We start from the raw sequence: 22,463 nt of genomic DNA on the forward strand, positions 1-22,463 counted from the left end.
AATGAAGCACAATTTCTTTCTAATGTTTGAAATTTCTTTCTTGCCATAAACTGCTCTTTAACCTCATACACGGCCCACATATTTCCATTAACCCCATACTTCTACCAGGCATATTTCCATATTGATAATTCCTGCAAAAAAATATTTTCAAGACAGCCAAGATGAAAATGGCCTCTGTAGCATAATCTCAGTGGTGAATTGTTGTGATTTGTCCATACTGATTTAGTACTGAGAATTCTTTTTTAAGATGTAGGTGTTTCTTAAAAGATAATTCTGCTGCAGTTGGAAATAGATCCCTTAGTTTTAAATAGAAAAACACACTATAAAATTGGTCCAGGAAGCACTTTTTAAAGACAAAAATCTTAGCCAAACAGCTACTGTAAAGTGTCTTGAACTTGATCCTAATCCCTCAGTGGATTGGGTACCCAAAATGACATGATTAATTCAATTCACATAGCAGTTAAAACAAGAAAGAGGATGTTTTCGAAAAGTCTCTGTTATACAAAACTCTATGGAAGGTTTCAAAGTCTGGGGCACAACGGATGAGCGGTTACAGACACTGAGCATGTCAGCTGGAAAGCTAATGGCCCAGTTTCAAGACCTGAGCGCTGCGCGTCAGGATAAGCTCCCACAACTTGTCCCAGGCCCTGGCCACCTAGCAGTTGAAAAGCATCCAAATGCAAGTAGATAAATAGGTACCACTTCGGTGGGAAGGTAACAGCATTTCGTACACCATGGCATATAGTGATGCTGGCCACATGAGAATGGAAATGTCTTTAGACAATGCTGGCTCCCTTGGCTAAGAAATGGAGATGAGCACTGCTCCCTAGAGTCAGACATGATTGGACAGGGGAAACCTTTACCTTTTATTATCTCTACTTTCAAGCTTGCTTTACTTTTTAATGCTACGTTTATCATCCACCTCTACCAAATAATTTACAAGAAAATATTTTTTTAAAAAAATTAAAAGCAATTTGCAAGGACCTACAAATTGTTCAGTCTTTCAAGGGATGTCATAAAAGTACCTTGATCATTGTATCTCGAAGCAAGCACCGGCAAGAAACAAGTCACTTGAAGCAACCAAAGGTAAGTTTTATCTAATAGGATTCTATACTATTTAAGCCTCTAAATGCATCTGTGTTAGCCACAAAGATTATTCCTGAGAACTGGTATGCTTTTGATTGTAGTCTCAATATATCTATTGATCTATGGATTGTTGTTATTTGGAGTGTATCCAAATATGTGGATACAATCATGTATTATAAATTCTAGAAGCTCTTTTTGCTGCAGTCTGAGGATCAGGTGAATTTTCTTCCTGTTCTTCAGTCTCCTTCAATTTAAGAAATATATCTGATTTCAAGAAGCGGTTGTAGCTGTCATATTTCATGAGGTTGAAAATCTGTATGGAAAAGGGGAAAAAAACAATTTATTTGAAACTAGGCGTCAAACAACAAGAAGAAAAAAGGTTTTGCAAATGAGCTCCCCAATTAGTCAACAATAAATCTGTTTAAAAAGTGCTAAAAAGAAAATATTCTGTTGCCTTAGCAGGCTTTCCCCAATTAGTGGTTGCCTTCAGATATGTGAAATTGATTTCCCAGAATTCACTTATCCACCATTAACTCTACACAGAATCATGGGAGTTGAAGTTCACATAATTTGTGGAATTTTAAAAATGAACGAGACAGTTACATTATGCTTTTCAACCATGGCAAATAAAATGATTGTTGAAGGATGCGTCAAAAGACGACATGAAAGACTACTTTTTGAACCATGTAAACCATCCAGTTTATACACATATTTGTTCTTCTATTTTCTTACAACTCTTTTTTTAAGGTTGTCATGAATTCTGCCTGTTACTTTTTTGGTCTTCCTTCTCCTCTGAACTCATTCATTTTTCTGTCACATATGTGCTTTGCCATTTAATCCTCATTCATGGTCTCTTAATTGACTCCTTTCATTCTGGTCGTTCACTTTAACATTTGTTCGTGCCTTTCAACCACACTACATTCCACAACCGTTATACCAGCAATTGCAGTTTCCATTTCTCCATGTTTAACAAACATTTTAGCTTCACCTATTCATTCTAATTTATATTGAACTTGTAATCATTTACTCGAGAGCCAGGTCTAGTCTTGCATTAGGTACAAAGCTAACAGGATGACCTTACATCAGTCCTAGGAAGGAAGCAATAGAAAATTAGTTCTGAAACCTGCAGGACTTAACCAGGCAGTCACCAGGAGTCAACACTGACTTTAACGCACCAGAACAAACACCCACCCACCCATTAATTCCATTTACCCTATCAAATATATTTACTTTGTTTTTTAATACATCAGTGTATAGATTCATATTCCTTCTTGCCATATACACAATCTACTTAACATACACTGCAAATTATTCTCAGCCTACAAATTGGCATAAAATACCGTATATACTTGAGTATAAGCCGACTCGAGTATAAGCCGAGACCCCTAATTTTACCCCAAAAAACTGGAAAAAGTTATTGACTCGAGTATAAGCCGAGGCTGGGAAATGCAGCAGCTGGAGGCTGGATCTCGGTGCAGCACGGCAGAGGCTGGATCTCGCGAAAGAAGTCTCTGCCAAGAGAATGGGCGGCAAGCCTCCACCACCCCATTCTCTCAGCGGAGCGCTCCACCGCCCCATTCTCTCGGCAGCTTGCCACCCCGTTCTCTCATCTCAGCAGAGACGTCTTTCGGGGGATCCAGCCTCCACCACCCCATTCTCTCAGCGGAGCGCTCCACCGCCCCATTCTCTCGGCAGCTTGCCACTCCGTTCTCTCATCTCAGCAGAGACGTCTTTCGGGAGATCCAGCCTCTGCCGTGCTGCACCGAGAAAACAGCAAGCCGCCCCATTCTCTCGGCGGAGCACTCCACCGCCCCATTCTCTCGGCGGCTTGCCACCCCGTTCTCTCATCTCGGTGGAGACTTCTTTCGGGGGATCCAGCCTCTGTCGCCCCCTTTTCTCAGCTGGGCTCTGCCGAGACGAGAGAATGGGGCAGCAAGCCGCTGAGAGAATGGGGCAGTGGAGCGCTCCGCTGAGAGAATGGGGTGGCTTGCTGTTGGCGCGGTGCGGCGTGGCAGAGGCTGGATCCCCCGAAAGAAGTCTCTGCCGAGAGAATGGGTGGCAAGCCTCCACCATCCCATTCTCTCGGCGGAGCGCTCCACCGCCCCATTCTCTCGTTTCAGCGGAGACTTCTTTCGGGGGATGCAGCCTCTGCCGCCCCCTTCTCTCAGCTGCCTGGGCAGCTGAGAGAAGGGGGCGGCAGAGGCTGGATCCCCCGAAAGAAATCTTCGCCGAGAAAATGGGCGGCAAGCTTCCACCGCCCCATACTTGGCGGAGCGCTCCACCGCCTCATTCTCTCGTCTCAGCGGAGACTTCTTTCGGGGGATCCAGCCTCTGCCGCCCCATTCTCTCAGATGCCCAGGCTGGATCCCCCGAAAGAAGCCTGGGCAGCTGAGAGAAGGGGGCGGCAGAGGCTGGATCCCCCGAAAGAAATCTTCGCCGAGAAAATGGGCGGCAAGCTTCCACCGCCCCATACTTCCACCGCCCCCATACTTCCATACCCCATACTTCGCGGAGCGCTCCAACGCCTCATTCTCTCGTCTCAGCGGAGACTTCTTTCGGGGGATCCAGCCTCTGTCACCCCCTTCTCTCAGCTGGGCAGCTGAGAGAAGGGGGCGGCAGAGGCTGGATCCCCCGAAAGACGTCTTCGCCGAGAAAATGGGTGGCAAGCTTCCACCGCCCCATTCTCTCAGCGGAGGCTTGCAGAGGTGGCGGCGGAGCTGCGCGCGCAGCTCTCCAAACCGCCGCCGCCCATTTGGAGAGCTGCTGCCTTCGTCCATGTTTGACGAAAGCAGCCGCTCTCCAAACTGGGGGGTGGAAGTTCTTTTTTTTTGTTCACTGGAGTATAAGCCGAAGTGGATTTTTCAGCCCAGAAAGTGGGCTGAAAAATTCGGCTTATACTCAAGTATATACGGTACATGCCATTCATACCCAACCAATACACTACCAATTTACCACAAACAGTCCCTATTATAATTACCAGATCTGTTTTAAAATCCAGTGAGCTTTCTACATTGTTTGATATCATTAAGATATCATCCAGATTTTTGCAGTTCAGGTGTGGTAGCCCCTATTCTTATACCTGTCTCCATAACTTCCTTAAACCAGGTAAGATAGCACAGCCTTCTTGCTTAAGTGTTGGGTAGGCTCACCACCTTGAATTATTTGTAAAAATAATAAAGGTGGGATACAAATAAATAAATAAAATTTCTATTTATTCTATTTATTCTCATACATGCTTTCCTCCCATAATATGTTGCTTTTAACACAGAAATCCATCCAAAAAGCCTTCCCTTCTACGTCAATAATTATATTGTAAATTTTTTCACTTGTCGGTGATCTGTTGAAAAGCAAAATATTGGTTTGTACATCTCTTGTTGAACATAAAGCTGAACTTTATTTCTTCAATCTATTTCTGCCAAATGCCTTTCCAGGCTTACTTAACAAAGAGTCAGACTGTTCATGCATTCATTCTAATCAGCTTTTCCTCTGCACAAGGGAATCTGTCTTCGCCTATATTGAATAAGATGCATAGCCAATCCATAAACAAACCATATTCTTTTTTAATGATTTCTCCAAGACATGTAGACCTATCGCCTTAGTATTTTTCAACATTCTCATAGCATTTATTTTCTTCTTAATCATTTTCTCATACAATAGAATATTAATACTATGTTTCCCCGAGAATAAGAACCAGTCTTATATATTTTTTGCTCCAAAAGATGCATTAGGGCTTATATTTGGGGATACATGGTATCATGGTATCAATCTGGCTGGGTGCCCCATCCACTGGCACATGCAGAAGAGGTGGTGAGTGTGCAGGGGCTGAGTGTCCGGCAGCAGCCGCAGCCCGCCAGCCCTTTGCCCAGCGTATTCTGGGGTTGCAGAGCCCAGGCAGTGTAGGTGAGTTGATTACCTGTACAAGCACCAGGCAGAGGCAGATGCACTGAGGGAGGCAGGTGATCATGATGCAAGCACCTCTGCTTGGGGGGGCTGGCCTGGTGGTCACAACGCTCAGATTTATCTGTGCTGCATGGACTGCAGCTGCTGCCAGACACCGTTGGCCCCCACGCGCTCGCCGCCTCCCATGCTGGCCAGGTCTACCCACGGGCTTATTTTTGGGGTAGGGCTTATATTAGGTGCACCCTAAAAATCAGGCTACAGCTTATTTTCTGGGTGGATCTTATTTTCTTGGAAACACGGTATTCCATTAATATTTATAGCATTAATGTCGGTTCTACTCTGTAACATCATCTTACAGCCACATACATATTTCTAAAATACTTCCTCCAGCATTCCCCCCATTTCAATTTCACCCCAAGTCATGCCACTGCATTTAGCCTTAATTCCATTCACTCTACTGGAGGCTGCTTATTTATTCCATTTAACTTATTTCTAAAATCATTTATTATGGAAATTATTCTCTGTTTTCTACCTCTTTTATCCTAACTATCCTCATAGTTCGTGGATAGTTCTCACTTACCAACCACAATAGGAACCAGCAACACTTTTGCTAAGTAAAGTACTTGTTGAGCATGATGTCATGTGACCGCACCAATTTACAATGTGATTTCCAGTTGTGGTCACTAAGCAAATCATCATGGCTCATTAAACATGATGTCAATGATTTCCAACTCTCTGCTGAATTCCCCATTGACTTTGCTTGTCTGAAGTTAACTGTGGAAATTGCAAATGGCATTCACAAGACTATGGGGAAGCTGTAACAGTGTCAAGTTTAAGGACCAGTCATAAGTCTAATTTTGGTCACTGAAATAGTGGACAGTAAGTGAGGACTATATGTACACTTTGCAACTAACCTCTTTTCTACATATCATTATATTCTTCTCCAACTGGTACAGAATGCAGCTCCAACTGGTACAGAATGCAGCCGCGAGAGTTGTGTTGGGAGTCTCCCGATACTCCCACGTTACACCTCTGCTCCGTGAGCTGCATTGGTTGCCAGTTGTCTTCCGGGTGAGATTCAAGGTACTGGTAACAGTGTTTAAAGCCCTCCATGGCATGGGGCCGGAGTACCTTAGGGAACATCTGCTGCCGGCATCAAGCTCCCTGCGCCCTGTGCGTTCCCACAGAGAGGGCCTCCTCAGGGTGCCACCGATCAGAGAATGTCGATTGGTGGCCCCCAGGGGGAGATCCTTCTCTGTGGGCGCCCCGGAGCTGTGGAATCAGCTACCGGTAGAGCTCCGGATGGCGCCCGATCTTCGCTCCTTTCGTCGCGATCTCAAGACGTTTCTGTTTGTTCAAGCCGGCCTAGCCTGATGGGGATTGGTGGGGTTTTTTATTTTTGGTGTCTTAATTTTAACTTGGTGTTTTAGAATTTTATTCTAATTGTTTTAACTTGGGCAATCATTTAATCTTTTTTTAATGTTTGTATTTAGTATTTTATTCTGCCCTGTGAACCGCCCTGAGTCCTCAGGGAGAAGGGCGGTATACAAATATTATTAAATTAAATTAAATTAAATTAAATTTCCGTAGCAATCACTCTCTTATATCAATTTTTCTTCATATACAGGCTTTTTCTCTTCATTATTGCATCCAGCAACCTTTCCATATTTCCCATTACTTTTATTCCATAAATTAAAGTTTAATTACATGTGCATTACATAAATTACTGATGCTTCAGGATATTGAGTACTATATATAATGCCATAATCTCACTTGATTATGATATTGCTATTAATTTTGAAAGAAACTTTGGCCATAATAAGGAGCCAACATAAAGATGATTATCCTATTATATCATATATTGCTGCTGCTAAAATGCCAAAACAATGTATTCCTAAATAGAATGAAGTTATTTATAGACAAGATAAGCCAAATGGACATTTTATTTTATTAGCACATAATCAGTGGATTTGATCTCACAGTAAATCCACTAACTTTGTTCTGCTTAGCATCTAATTGTTCTTAGATCTCAGTCTTAGCACACTGTTGCATCCTGGAGTGTCTACCCTATGAGCAACTGACATTAATGCAACCTATTGGAATGTCGCTACTGAAACGTCTGCAAGATAACAACCAAGCTTAGAGAGCACCAAGGACCTCTCAATAATATTTCTTTGATAAACAATATTAATTAATAGAACATACTGCAATAGACCTATGGGGCCTGACTTCTGGTATATCCTATGCAAGCCTGGATGTACTGAAAAATAAAAAAAGTAGCCCATCAGTTTGTTATCTGAATTTTTTTAATCAGATTCAGTTATTTTAAATGTACACAACTTCCTTGTCAAAGCAGCATTTAATACTACAAAGCCAGAAGTGCTGTAATTTTTAATAGAACAACTGAGTTTTGCAGACCCCATGGCGTCTTCACTATTCTCCTGGTTTTTGAAAGAAAAGATTGGGCAGGGAGCTCTTTCCTTTCTTATATCTTGGTTGCTTCATCTCTTCCACAAAACATGCAGGTAAGTGGGCTGCTTGGTCTAGGCCAGGGGTAGGCAACCTCGGCTCTTTTATGACTCATGGACTTCAACTCCCAGAATTCCTGAGCCAGGACTCAGGAATTCTGGGAGTTGAAGTCCATGAGTCATAAAAGAGCCGAGGTTGCCTACCCCTGGTCTAGGCTTAAAAAGCACTAGAAAGTGACCCATACTGCCATCTGCACATCCTATTGTATACTGCACAAACTTGGATATAATTCTGCAATTTGAGAAAGTGATGACCAGCTAAGATAAGATGTTACTTTTGGGGGCAGATGGAGACAAAGGGGGGGTGGGGGTGGGGTTAGTTGGCTGAGGTCTTCCTTCAATACGAGATCCATTCAGAGCAAGAGAACACAACTGCAATCTTAAACCAGCTGGCAAAGCGTTTTGCCTAATGTTATGTTCTCAGGAGTTTTGCTTATACTTCAGCAATAATAGGCCTCACATAATTAGCTGCAAAAGATTTTTTTTCCAAGAAGATCCTTTAAGAGAGACAAAGTGCTTTGGTTGTTTTTTCTTTTTAAAGTAGGTTACTATCTTTTTTACTACAGTTATAAAAACTTGGAATTCAAAACATTTTGATAACAAATTTCAAATTAGTACACATTGTGCTTTGTGTGTAAAAATATGATTACCAGATGAGAAACTTGATGTTGGTTTTCAAAACATAAACTTGTCCCTAAACTTAATTTAGTTTAAAGGAACCCTTACATTTCTGATCTACCACACACTGACTACCAAATAGAGATATGCTGAGGAAACTAAACTATTAAGGTCATCTATTAACATTTTGCAGTATAAATGATGAACTTTAGAAAAATTAAAAGGACATCAAGCAGATGTAGCAAACACGTAATGTTAATACGTGGCTGGTTTTGACACCAACTAGTTTCTATTATAATTTGTTTGCCCTTTGATTACTGTAGTGAATGAATGCACCTATATTAAGAATTGTATACAAACTAAGAAGCCATTATGGCTTCTCAATAAGCCATGGAATAGAGTTATTTTGGAATGTAGCCATTGTGGTATATTCGGCAAACTCATGTTAAATCTTTGGCAAATGCTGGCAGCAATTAAAACGTTCATGTTAAGGCTGGACTAGAACTTGGTTTCCTGGTTTCTAGCCTAGTGCCTTAACTACTAGACCAGAAAGACCCTCACAGTTACCTGTAAAATTATCCAGGCTTACTCCTTTTCTCTTCCCACAATAAGATGTTGAATGCATTGGAGAGTTATTGACAAAGAGAAGGTGACAAGACATAATGGAGTATGCGTGAGGGGGGCTGAGGAACGACATGATAGGATAATACCCAAATCTTAAGTATCTGAGGCAGAATAGATCTAGATTTAGAGAAAGAGAAAATGGGACAGTGTGGAAGAAGTGCAATGATATTTTTGAGTCAGTGGAAACATAAATTTGTACACAGTGATAATATGCATTCAACAAAGTATCATGTGGCTAAAAATAGATAGGGACTGCAGTAATTTATAATTATTTATATTAAATGCACAGATAAATAGAAAGCAATGTCTGTCAGATTCTTCCAAACAGAAAAGCACCAAAGTTTTAAGATATAGGAGAGCAACTTTTGAAATTCATTGTGTATATGCACTGCTCCAGCCATTGAAGATATTGCTCATGTTTTGTTTGACTGTCAAGAACGTGCCCTTCTTGGGTTTAGATATTTAACATCCCTACTTGAAAGAACAACCCACTGATTTCTGGGCTCTAAGGTATACATCATGAGCAGAACTGTTAAGTTTGTAGTTAACAAACTTGTTTGTAGCAGCTGAGATAAAAATCCGTTATATCGAACATTGGGTATTCTGTAAAGGTGATGCCTTTACCTGAATGTTGATTCTTCGAATTTACCAAATTTATATTTTATTGCTGTATTCTCCTTTATCTATTTTATCCTGGAATTAGACCTGTATCTGATTTTTGTTGTATTTTTTTTAATATGATTGTAAGACTAATCAGTTAACAAACTATCTATCTAGAATATACCTTTGCCATGCCTAACCAGCAATTATTTTTTTAAAAAAGATATTCAGTGTATTATGTCATCAAATAGTTTTTGAAATAAAGGAAAGATGTACAAAGTACCGTATTTTTCGGACCATAAGAAAGTGGGTGGAAAAACAAAAAAGTGGGTGGAAAAACAAGGTGCGTCTTATGGTCTGAAGGTAAGTGAAAACACTTGTCTCCCGTTCAGGCAATGCAGTCCATCAGCTCCATTGGAGAGACGTGATTGAATGAAGACGTGGAATTCTCTGCCCCGCCCTTGTGATTGGTTGGCAGGGGAAGAAATACGGACGTGCATGCCATGCCTTCTGACTGCCTCCCCCCTCCTCGCGCGCGCACATTTTCTTTCTTTTACCTCGCTGCTAAAGAAATAGTTTTTGCTAAACTAAACCACATAGGTGACTTGCCCCAGCAAAGCCGTGAGGAGTTGTCCCTGCAGGTTTCTCTGCGAAGTTTATTGGAAGTGATTTCCCATTTGCAAGAGTAATACTGCTAATTGTTTGAAATTGCTTCGGCATCTTAGAAAACTTATTCAGGGAAAAGAAACTACCGGAACCTACCTACCTTTCTTTCTTTCTTTCTTTCTTTTTTTCTTTCTTTCTTTCTTTCTTTTTCTTTCTTTTTCTCTTTCTTTCTTCCTCCCTCCTTCTTCCTTTCTTCCTTCCTTCTTTCTTCCTTCTTTCTCTCTCTCTCTCTTCCTTGCTCCCTCCATCCTCCCTCCTTTCTTTCATCCTTCTTTCTTTCTTCTTTTTCTCTCTCTATTCCTTCCTTCCTTCTCTTTCTTTCTTCCTTCTTTCTTTCTTTCTCTCTTTCTTCCTTCCTCCCTCCCTCCTTTCTTCCTTCCTTCCTTCCTTCCTTCTCTCTCTCTCCCCTCCTTCCTTCCTAGTATACCGGTACTAATTGGTTCAGAATATTTTTTTTCTTGTTTTCCTGCTCTAAAAACTGGGTGCGTCTTATGGTCAGGTGCGTCTTATGGTCTGAAAAATACGGTAAGCATGCATCAATTTCAATTATTTTTGAGTTATTTATTTGATCCATTTGTATCCTATCTTTATTATTTTTTCAAATAAGTCAAGGTTGCAAACATATCCAACACACCTTCCTCTTCCTATTTTCCACAAAACCACCCTGTGAAGCGAGTTGGGCTGAAAGTGTGTGACTGGCCCAAGCCAAGTGGCTTTCATGGCTAAGGTGGGACTTGAACTCATGGTCTCTTGCTTTCTAAATTGGTGCCTTAACCACTAAACCAAATCATAAATATACTCTTTCTTAAGCATTTTCCACTTGTCAATTTCTTTTCTTAAATATTAGGTAATCTGTTCAGCAAAAAAACATTGTTCCTGGAGCCTTTCTAACTACTGTAACTATGATCCTGTCCTGCTGCCAGGAGTTAGTTGTTCATATTTCACAAGATAATTAAGGAAGTTTCAGAATTTTACCTGATCTTGAAGTTTCTGAAACATCAGAGGATGAGGTTTCCCCAGTATTGATTCATCCAAACGCGATTGTCCTTCTACATTGACTTGATAAGAAGCTTTATTAGACAAGAAATTTTTGTAAATTTCATTTGCCTTTGCGTTCATCTGTGAAGAGAAGGACATCTTCGCTAAGCACAGATGTCATTTCCCCAACATTGCCGACCTTCCTTAAAAACATTTTGCATTAACTGAATATTATTCCACTTAAGCAAGAGGAGAACGCCTGATCTTCCTCCTGAAATCTCCCTGCCCTGCACACATCCTGTTTCAGATAGTCTTTCCAATACTAAAGATTAATCTACAGGAAAGGTGAAGAAAAGAGCGCTGAATTCTACGATGAGAACACTATTCTGTAAATAAACCTAAGTATAATCAGCCAACATAATCAATAAATCATTGTAATCACTGTTATATCCTACAACATTAATTTTAGGCTGTAATGGCTGGGGTTTATGAATCTTGTAAGCCAAATTCCATGTTTATTGTGATCTATCCTTGTATTCAGAAAAGTCATTTGAAACAAGCGTTGTTCTGTACAGCTGATTCCTTGACTAAAAAGGATTGCGGCTGATTCATCAAACAGCTTTTGTTTCAACAAAAAGATTATTACATGATAAGAAAAACCTGAGGACTGAAGCAGCAAGTCAAATTTTGTATCCTATTGGAATCTATATGACTCATAACTGTCCTTTGTAGAGTTAACAAAACATAATGGCAACAGAAGTTGAATATGTAGTGGCATGGTGTAATTATGGAATCAGATTAACATTCATTTTGTTTCTTGGAATGTGCAGTTCTGAAATCAACACTTTATCCACAGCTCAATCAACCGGATTGCTGTTCTTTATATTATCTTCCTACTCTTTATCATACATCTTCATCTTTTATGAGACCATCTTGTTATGCAAGCCATCACATGCTAGTTTCTAGAAAAAAAATTCATGTCGCTGCTCACTGGTACCAAGAAATTCAGACGTCATTCATCTAGGCCAGGGGTAGGCAACCTTGGCTCTTTTATGACTCGTGGACTTCAACTCCCAGAATTCCTGAGCCAGCCATGCTGGCTCAGGAATTCTGGGAGTTGAAGTCCACGAGTCATAAGAGAGCCAAGATTGCCTACCCATGATCTAGGCCAGGTTTCTTAACCTTGGTAACGTTAAGATGTGTGCACTTCAACTTTCAGCATGTTGGAAACTGAACTGAAACCCACACGTCTTAAAGTTAAGAAATCCTACTTTAAGCAGCATTTCCAAAGGAATGATTTTTTAAAATTTAAAAAAAAACAACAACTTACACTTGTTGTTTACAAGGTTATATAGCAAAAACTGAATTGGCGAAAACATGAAATCACTTTATATTTCAGTTTATGAAACATTTCCCAGGGAAATATAAGATAAAATTGAGTTTACCTATCCTCTTCTTAAATCAGACAGCATTGGCCAAAAGAGAAGGAAAAAATAGTTAGAAAATTCTAGAAAATCATAGTTTTAAAGCCGTTTTAACATGTAATCTTGTAAATAAACGACAAAAGAAAAAATCCTTGATAACCACCATAATCTCAACAATGATCACTTCCCACCTGAATCAATTTTGTGTGCTGTAACTATAATAGATGTAGACTGTAGTTTTTTTACATATATTCATATCAAGTGAAGTTCAGCTGGTTCTGCTTGATTTGTGAGTCAATACCTGTTTTTCATCTTTTATCTTCTTAAACTCTTCACAAGCTTGCCAGAATAAAACATTTTCTTCACTAAATTCTCTCTTTAAAAAGTCCTGATAGGGAAGAAAAGGAGCTATTAAAATAAAGTACCATAAACTAGTAGTCAGCCTTTATTACATTCATTAAGGGTCTTCACATAAAGAACAAAAGGATTTTCTAATATCCTTGCAAATTCAATTGCAAACTCTTAAACAACTGTGTACAAAGTAAATGTCTGAAGCAACATGCTGCTTTCCTGATTATCAGGCTACAATTCTCAGAGCCTCTTCAAAGGTTGCTACCAAACTGCAGTTGTTAAAATGGCATTACTGGAAAATGGAATCAAGCGAGTATTCCTATTAACACTTTATTTTCTTGTGGATCTAAACTTTATTAGTATTCATAACCACTTTTATCAGGCTGCCAAACTTATTATGCAGTACAACTCTAGGTGGCATGTAAGAAGAAAAAACAATTAAGCCAAAAATGTAAAAACGTTAAAATATGCACAATATATAAATACAAAATAGAAAAATGGTGACCAAGCACTTAATAATACAACCAAAGGGGAATGCACTTAAGCGGCCTCTAATGCCACTCAACATCTGTCCTAAAAGTGAGCAGAGTTGGGGCCATCATCTATCAGAAGAGAAATCTTTCCTTCCAGAAAACAAGGGCAATTTTAAAAAAAAGTATAGGTAGTCCTCAACTAATAACCACAACTGAGTCCAAAAGTTCTGTTGCTAAGCGAGACAGTTGTTAAGTGAATTTTGCCCCATTTCACCACCCTTCTTGCTACAGGTGTTAAAGTGAATTACTGAAGTTAAGTTAGCAAGTTAGTTGTTAACTGAAACTGCCTTCCCCGTTGACTTTGCTTGTCAGAAAGTGGCAAAAGGTGAGCCCATGATCCCAGGACACTGCAACCATCATAAGTAAGAAACAGTTGCCAAGCATCTGAATTTTGATCATGTGACCACAGGGATGCTACAATGGTCATGTGAAAAACGGTGCTAAATCACTTTTTTCAGTGACGTTGCAACTTTGAACGGTCAGTAAATGAATGGCTGTATGTAGAGGACTATCTGTATGTCTTCTGTCCCGTAAGGTGACAAGATTTCAGAAAGGAAGTCGCAGCATGCTCCTCCTCTTGCTCCACTTTTCTCATTGTCATTCAAAGGTCAGACGTTGATGTTGCCCCCAATATTTCTGTAGCTGTGTTCTAAAAGCTTATATTATACTTCGTTGTGTATGGTATCCACTTCAACTCAACTTTTTGTAGTCATTTTCATGCAATCCTGAGAAGAGTATTAGAATAAGGATAGCACCTTAGTAATGGCAGCCAATGGTTTCACACTCCTGTTTACATAAACTTGTACACTTATCTATCACCTCAGCAATTATGAATTTGAACTTTACATATTTTTCCTTAAACCTAAGTGCCACTAAATACACTCAAGACTCTCAAAATAAATAACCTGCATATTGTTGATTCATATAATGAAGACAAAACAGCTCTAATTGTTTGGGAGTTGTTTTTAGCTTTGTGTGGTAAATAATAGTTTAGATACCAACCCTAAATTTCTTTACACCTTCTGGATCTTCCAGCAAACTTTCCAGTGACTGAGCCCATATTGTGGTTCCATTGAGGGTCTGATGGCTACTGCATGGCTTGCTGTCATTGTCTGTTATTTCTGAAAAAGCAAGTTAATTATGGTATGTCTGTGTGTTTCAACTTATAGCTGCAGAACTGTTTCTTTCTCTCTGTGTTAAAAGGCTGTGAGACAATTCAATTAATTTGCACTTTTGAAGATGGTGAGAACCAACAAACATAAATATATTTCGCTGTCATGTCATTTAATCCACAATTAACTACAGATTCAGGATTCAAGTTCAAAGGGTAGAAAAATGAAATATAATGTGAATATAATCTTACTTGACATAAGGTAATGCCTTTTATTTTTGTGACTAATCATGTTTCCCTGTTTTATATCACCCATAGCAAAGCTATAAAGCAATACTATGTAATATACCAAAACCCTATCCAAATGGGTATGCTTGTGATTTTATTAAATGTGACTAAGACATCATTTTTTCCAAGTTTATAAACTAGGTAGAAATTTTTCAAGAAGCTTTAAAAAGGCAATAGTGTTAGATATTAAATATTTGCCTTGTAAACAAGTTGGAATATTTCCTAAAAGAGAATTGCATAGCAGAACAGCTATACAAATACACATCCATATGTTTTAAACATATCTATTTGGAAGAAAACAGAAAAAATACTGAATTTTGAAGAAATTTGGTTTTTACTATAATGACAAATGATTAGTTTTTATTTGGGCTTTAACAACTGTTAATATTAAGCATAATGGTATAGAAAAAGTTTAACCATGCCAAAATACAAGGTTAATAAATTCTATCAAGAAGTTGCTGTTGAACATCCATTGGCTACAAGAACAGAATTATTTAAAGTTAACAGTCCACTGATCTATTTATTTGTTAATCAAATAAAGATTTACGTGAGATTTCATATGCAGAGTAGGATGATGATACAGACCAAGCACACAATTCAATATAAAAAATGGCAAATCTGCTATCCTTCTCCATGTCATATACTGTACAAATCAAGTAACAAGTAAAACAAGGATCTCTACATACAGTCTCTTGTCCTTTATAGACAGTAATAATACTGTTTTTTTTTAAAAAAAGTAAGAATGTATGTGGCTTTATGGAAGACAATAAAAATATAACTGGAAAACTAAGACTCAAACTAATTAATGTACTTCTTGTTAACACTAAATTGCTTTCAATAGTATATGTGCATATTATAAATTAAAGTTTCTTCTTAAACTTTGAGTGTTCTCAAAAACGCCCATCTCACCCAAAGTGACTTTAGGTGGCACACAACAATCAGATAAAAGCTACAAAAATAAAACCAACAAATATAAAAATATAAAAATCTGCATTAAGAAGCAAATAATATTTAAAAAATCCAAATGTATAACCCCTTTGAGGAGAAAAGATAAAAATGGCAACGTCAACAATGGAGCCATCTAAGCAAATCTCTGGTATCCTGGTAACCGCAGGCCTAATAACACAATCACATCTTGAGGGCCTTTGAGAATGTCAAAAGGGATGGTGCTAATCTAATTTTGGTGGTGAGGAAAGAGAGAACTTCTATCATAAATTAATAAATTATCTTCTTCTGCTGCTTTAATAAGCCAGATTCTGTGTAGCTCATAATCAGAATAAAGTCCGAAGAGTTAATACAATACAATAACAGTGCAATCCTGATGTCCCCTTGTACAGTGAATTATGGTTATTTCTAGGTGCGACTGAATTTAAAACTTCTAGAACACTGGGTAAGAATCCCAGAGCTTTTAGCTGGGCGAACTATTTAAATATTTAAGATACACTTTGGCTGCTTCTGTGTTAATTGAAAAGCACTCTGCAGTTATTCTGCCTATCTTTCCTCCTCCTCCTCACCCGCTTTGTGGTAAGAAATAAAAGAAGTAATCCAAAAACATGGGTGAATTCCAAATGGAAAATGTCATCTAAACTTCCTATTAAATCCTATGTTTAAGACAGGATAATTATACAATAAAAACCTCATCTCTGGAAGCAGTTTTAGCATATCTTCTCTCATTTTTTCCTCTGCAACATCAAATAGACAACAAGTACATATTAGTAGTTGGATCCCTGATTCAGATGAATTTGTCCTACGGCATTCAGTGGAAATGAAATATAGATCCTACTCAGCATAAATAGCTTTGTCCCTTTGCTTCCGTTATTTAAAGAGGACATCTACTTTACAGCATACTAAAAAGCAGAGACATCACCCTGCCAACAAAAGTGCATATAGTCAAGGCCATGGTTTTCCCAGTTGCAATGTATAGCTGTGAAAGCTGGACCATAAGAAAGGCTGAGTGCCAAAGAATTGAGGCCTTTGAACTATGGTGCTGGAGAAGACTCCTGCGAGTCCCTTGGACTGCAAGGCGATCAAACCGATAAGTCCTAGAGGAGATCAACCCTGACTGCTCTTTAGAAGGCCAGATCCTGAAGTTGAAACTCAAATACTTTGGCCACCTAATGAGAAGGAAGGACTCACTGGAGAAGAGCCTAATGCTGGGAAAGATTGAGGGCAATAGAAGAAGGGGACGGATGACAGAGAATGAGGTGGCTGGATGGAGTCACTGATGCAGTAGGCATGAGCTTAAATGGACTCCAGAAGATGGTAGAGGACAGGAAGGCCTGGAGGAACATTGTCCATGGGGTTGCAATGGGTCAGACACGACTTTGCAACTAACAACAACAACTTTATTGAAGTTATAAAGCAGACTAGCTACAACCTTTATTACATCATTGCTAACATAACTTGCATGTTATTTCACTCTCTATTCACAGCTATATCTGCAATTTGCAGAAAAGTAGATAACATTGCACCAACATATGATACATATTTATCCACAACAAATTTCTTATATGTAACATTAATTTACAATCATAGAAATACATTTTTATTGCTTGAAAACTGAAGCTTGAAAGTAACAATCCAAGATGAAAATAATCCATGCCCAAGAAGCAAAGAAACTTTACTTCCGATAGGTTTAGGTTTCACATGCAATTTTTTAGTAGTACCAGCAATCCTTGATTTATGACCACAATTGGGATTAGATTTCTGGCCGTAAGTCATTCTGGTTGTTAAGTAAAGGCAGCCACATGGACCCAATTTTAACACCACAAACCATCATAAAGATGAGCCTTTATAACCATTGGGGGTTAGCACATTTTACTTCAACCAGAAGTGCTTTATGAGCCTTCTAGGTTGTGGTAATTTTGAATGGTTGTTAAGCAACTAAACTGTAGACAACCTGTAGCTGCTTGTAATGTTAACGTGTTTTAAATCAGTGGATTTGCTGAAATTACTAATACGAACATTTTCTTTCATAACATTGGTTTCTGCTTTTAACTAAAACTTACAGAAACTTAGAAGATGTTATGTGCATAGTAAACAGGAACATTTATCAGGTGTGAAGCCCTTGTTTTACAAGAAATAAGCCAGATCAAAAACTGATGCCTATGATTCATCTTCAGCACCTTTGAGCTCCAGCAGCCCAACTGTTACTTATAACTGCATTGCTATAATTTAACTTGACTAAACAAACCATATAATTTGTCAGATCCCTAAATATTTATGGGTAAATTATGTAATCTCAATTATTTCCAAAAAAGATATTTTGTATCTACGTTTGGTATTTGAAAGCAGGAAAACCAATCTGGACATAAAAATTCTAGTAAGTGGAAAAAGATTCAGAGAACCGCAAGAAGAATAATTACGTATTTGAAATAAGGTCAGGCTGCAGAATAAATCACTGAGACTAGAGAAAAGATCGTAAAAGAAATATCCATCTTCACATCCTGATTTTTTTCTGGAAATCCGAAAAAGAATGGAATTAAGGTCACTTGCCCTTATATATGCTCCACACACAAAAACAAAGAAATGTCCTGCATACTACAGAGAGTTCAGTAACAGTGACTTTTCAGAGGGAAAAGGTAAAGTCTCCAAACTGAGTGATTTCTGGTGATGATAAAGGGTCATAGGTAATGTTTTGCAACAATACAGAAGTCTTCTGTTAGGAAGATTTTTTTATTTGCAGTCCAAACTATGGCCCGGAGATTTCTTGTTGCTTTCATCCAAATCATGACAGACAAAGTTTAACCTAATTAGCTTAAACTTTAGTTTAAAACTGAGATTAATAAATCTATACTGTTAATCCTGTATATAAATACTTTCCAAGTAACTACTTCCCTGCCAGGGTTTTTTTTTTTTTTGGTACAGTGATCACATTCAGGAATCCTAGATTTCATCCCTCTGAAATCAAAGCCTGAATCATTTCCACCATGTGAATGAAAAATACAGTAATTTATAAATAAAGATATGAAAACCAGAATGAGTAGATACTCAACAAATACTTAATCTAACTTCCAATATCCATTCATTGGTAAAGGTTCATTGTTTCAAACTATTCAAAACCAAATGATGGATTCAACTTTTACAAAGTTCAACAGAATGCTGAAGACCCAATCTTGAGCATGGCTTAAACTTTTCACTTGGGGATATATGGACATATTATTTTCAGTGTAGGACAGTACTATTCTGTATACGGGACATGGAAAATTATTCCATCATTCTTCGAGTAATCCCTTCATCTCTAAATATTTTCATACTGCAAAACTGATTTCCATAAAAGATGAACTCCAGGATTTGAACAAAAGTAAACAAGCTGGCTCAATAGAAGCGCGCCTGCTCTCTGCTGTATTATTTTGTATTACCTTTCTGATTCGTACCGACTATTCAGAGAAATGTAAAATTAATGGGATATTTGCCCGTTAAGTCCTCAGGAGCAATCCAACCTGTCTTGATTCACACACACAAAAAAAGGGTACAGTCTCAGTTTTCTCTTGCATTTCTTGCATGCTCCTGAAATCATTTCGATCTCTTTGCCAGACGGGACGGAGCTCTCAGCTCTGAAGTGCGTGCCTGTCTCTTTCTCTCTTCCTTTTTTCTGACTCGTTCATACTGGTCTGTCTGAAAATCCCACCCTGCCAAATGGCAAGCGAGCCTCCTCAGCCTTTCCTCTTTCGAGTGCAAGACTTCCCCCTTGCGTTTTCTGACTCCAAGGAGCGGGGAAAAAAACGGGATGGAAACCTAGCAATCGTAACATGTATATCACGATTGCTAGGCTTTCATCCCGCTTTTCCGATATCTATCTATATCAATATCTGTATCTACAAAATAGCCATAATGAACCAGAAGAGCTAACTTTAACAGCCAACCAAGCGTAGCCGGTGAGGCGCTGAGTGCTAATCTTCCTCCTTCCGGCACAGAAAAGCCAGTTTGCAAACGGCAAACCCACCGCCGTCCCAACCCTCCGCTTGCAAAGAAAACTTAGCAAACGGCCAACGCTCAGGCTGGGCTGTTTGCGTTTTATTTCCAATCCATCCCCACACCCTATATCTTACTTATCCGGGGCACGGCACCAATTCCCCCTACCCGCACTAACGCCCCTACCTGACGGAGGCCGCTTTCTGCTGAGTCTGCTCACCGCCCTGGTGAACATCGCCGGCGGTGAAACCCCAGCGAAGAGTCCGGGAAGGAGGCGTATCCCCGGCTGAAGCGCGCTCCCGGTCGGGGCCCTCCACCCGCCTCGCCGCTAAAGGGAGGAGGCGCCTCGTGCAGCCCTTGGAGCGCAGTCGTCACGCCCGCTCCCATCTCCCCGGGTGGAGAAGAACAGCGTTTCCCAACCTTAGGAACTTGAAGATGCGTGGACTTCAACTCCCAGAATTCCCCAGCCAGCTATGCTGGCTGGGGAATTCTGGGAGTTGAAGTCCACGCATCTTCAAGTTCCTAAGGTTGGGAAACGCTGGAGAAGAAGACGGCCTCGGAGCCAGTCGCGGCCCGCCCTATATTTGGCGGGAAAGAGCGCTCCTTAGGCCCGGCTCGCTAGCTTGAGTTTTAGAGGCGCCTCCTGGATTCAAACCCCTTCGGTAGATGTTGCGGGTCTCCCACCCGGCACAGAGTTTATGAAAAAGTGAAATGGCTGCGCGTCTGCACTCGCCTTTCACCAGCGTGAAAGGTTCACGGGATAGCGGTGGGTCGGACGGTGCGTGTCAGTACCTTCCGCAGCCGATGGCACGTCGAAACGGTTTGCCAAAAGAATGCGTGTTTCTTTTCGTGTTTTGTTTTTTTTTTTCTGCGCGGTTTACTTAGAAGTCACAGTGCCTTCCAGGAAGGCTCGTACGGAACTGTGGACTTGAGTTGCGAAATAAAAGTGAATGAAACTGTTTGTCGTAAATTGAAGTTGCCCCAAAGACAATTAAGGACGCTCATTTAAGCATTCACAGATGGAAAAATATTGCAGTAAAGTACGCCTAGCTAATTTAGGTGGTTGCATTTTATAAATGGCATGCGGTAAAACTAAAAGATACTGCAAGCATTACATATAACTGAAATATATGATTACCTCCTACTTTTCTTGCAGCTAATTTAAGACGGAATAAATGTTGGCAGTATGATTGTTTACGATATGAGATAAAATATTCATATTAAGTTGCTCTCAAGGAGAGAAGCAACCTAGAACTAAGAAGAAGTTTCCTGACAGAACAATTAACCAGGGGAACAACCTGCCTCTAGAAGTTGTGAATGCTCCAACACTGGAAGTTTTTAAGAAGAAATTGAAAAATGATCTTGTCTGAAATGGTATAGGTTTCCTGCCTAAGCAGTGGGTTGGACTAGAAGACCTCCAAGGTCACTTCCAACTCTGTTATTCTATGCTATTCTATTTTTGAAGCAAAATCAAAAATGAAATCAACACGAGATTTTTAAATGTCCAGGCCTGAACTCTGAGTGACAGGAGTCCAGATAAATACATTTCATTCAGGATCTGGTGAAGTTATTGTACGATCATCTCTGCAACCTTTCCCCCCAAAAGAAGATTGGACATTGGACAAAAATTGTCCAGTATGGTGGGATCCATCAATGGTTTTCTGAGGAGGGAGTGAACCAACAACCCCCTCTTTCAAGGATGAATTAACCACCAACAGAGCCAAGGCACATGTCCATTCCGGGAAGTCTTAGCTAGCCAGAAGGGCCATGGATCTAAGGAGGAGGTGAATGAGTATGCTGTCTATTTCATCAGGCCCAACAGATTCAAACCATTCTCATCACAGACAAGACTACCCCAGGTGTTTTCACTGTATGCGCACCATAACTGGCATCTAACTGGGAACAAATCTGAGTAATTTTGTCCAATAGACACTAAGAAAATTTCTCCACCCAGCTTTGCAGGTGAACTGCCAGTTTCTCCTTGTCCACAATGGCTTGGGTTGAACCACCCAAAACAAAGCTGTCAGACAACAATCTTCTTATGCAATAAGGATAGAGAAATAGTTTCATTCACTGTCCTTGGTGGGCACTGTCCTCAATAGTGGCTTTCACCCATGTTCAGTCAAGTTCATGCTTCGTTGACTTCCATCAGTGCTCTAGACATCTCCCATTTTCCTCAGCTCTTCCATAAACTGCACAGAGTAACAGGATCCATGGGAAAAGAGGTTGCATGAGTACAATGTGATCCAAGGCCACAGCTACACCTTCATTCCAAGCGGTGACTAAAGCCTCAATTGGATCTGTATCAGACCATTGGGAACACACACACCCCACAACTCCCTCTATAACCCTTCCAGGTCCTTTAGTCACTAGGGGTGGACCAATCTAAGAAGTCCTGTCTCCCTGTAGCAGGGGGGAGGTCAATGCCAGAGAATCCCAAGGCTACCAGGCCAAGATCTGACTATGACAAAGGGGTCACAGAGAACTGCCCCAATTCCAGGCCACTTTTCCTCTGCTCCAAAAGGAAATGAGATCCGGTGTGGTACCACATTCCTGTTTTTGGCTTTAGATCAGAGGTCCCCAACTACTGGGCTGTGGCCTCTTGGCCACCGGGCTGTGTGAGTGGCTGGCACGCTGAACCCCTGCCCTTGTAGTGGTGCTAGCCGAGCCACGAATCTCATGCCGGTGCTATGAGAGCCGTGAGCTGTGAACCTCTCACTGGCACTAGGAGAGCCTCTCGCCAGCGCTAGCAGCCCCATTTGCAGAGCGCGCATGCTCATGCCCGTTTGTGTGCACAGCCACATTTGCGTATGCACGCATGCATGCATAAAGGTGCCTGTGC

The 22,463-nt window shown here is 40.1% G+C and overlaps 1 protein-coding gene across 1 annotated transcript; it reads right to left on the reverse strand.

Moving 5' to 3' along the window:
- Positions 1 to 481: 481 nt before the first annotated feature.
- RGS10 (regulator of G protein signaling 10) lies at positions 482 to 19,891 on the reverse strand. The gene is made up of 5 exons (XM_081328420.1): positions 19,808 to 19,891; positions 14,311 to 14,429; positions 12,726 to 12,812; positions 10,998 to 11,141; positions 482 to 1,399 (listed from the first exon to the last, which is right to left on the reverse strand). The coding sequence occupies exons 1-5, from the start codon at positions 19,854 to 19,856 to the stop codon at positions 1,253 to 1,255; spliced, it is 546 nt and encodes a 181-aa protein (XP_081184546.1). The 5' UTR covers positions 19,857 to 19,891; the 3' UTR covers positions 482 to 1,252.
- Between the last annotated feature and the right edge of the window lie 2,572 nt (positions 19,892 to 22,463).

This window comes from Vipera berus, assembly GCF_964194415.1.
Source record: "Vipera berus genome assembly, chromosome: 5".
Classification (NCBI taxonomy): Eukaryota; Metazoa; Chordata; class Lepidosauria; order Squamata; family Viperidae; genus Vipera; species Vipera berus.

Bases quoted from the DNA above. Each gene is read 5' to 3' on its own strand.
- RGS10 (XM_081328420.1), bottom strand. From the start codon at position 19,856: ATGTTCACCAGGGCGGTGAGCAGACTCAGCAGAAAGCGGCCTCCGTCA. The intron at 14,430-19,807 runs GTAGGGGCGTTA...TTGCTTTTTCAG, and splicing joins CAGAAAGCGGCCTCCGTCAG to AAATAACAGACAATGACAGC. The intron at 11,142-12,725 runs GTATTGACTCAC...TTCTCTTCACAG, and splicing joins AGATAAAAGATGAAAAACAG to ATGAACGCAAAGGCAAATGA.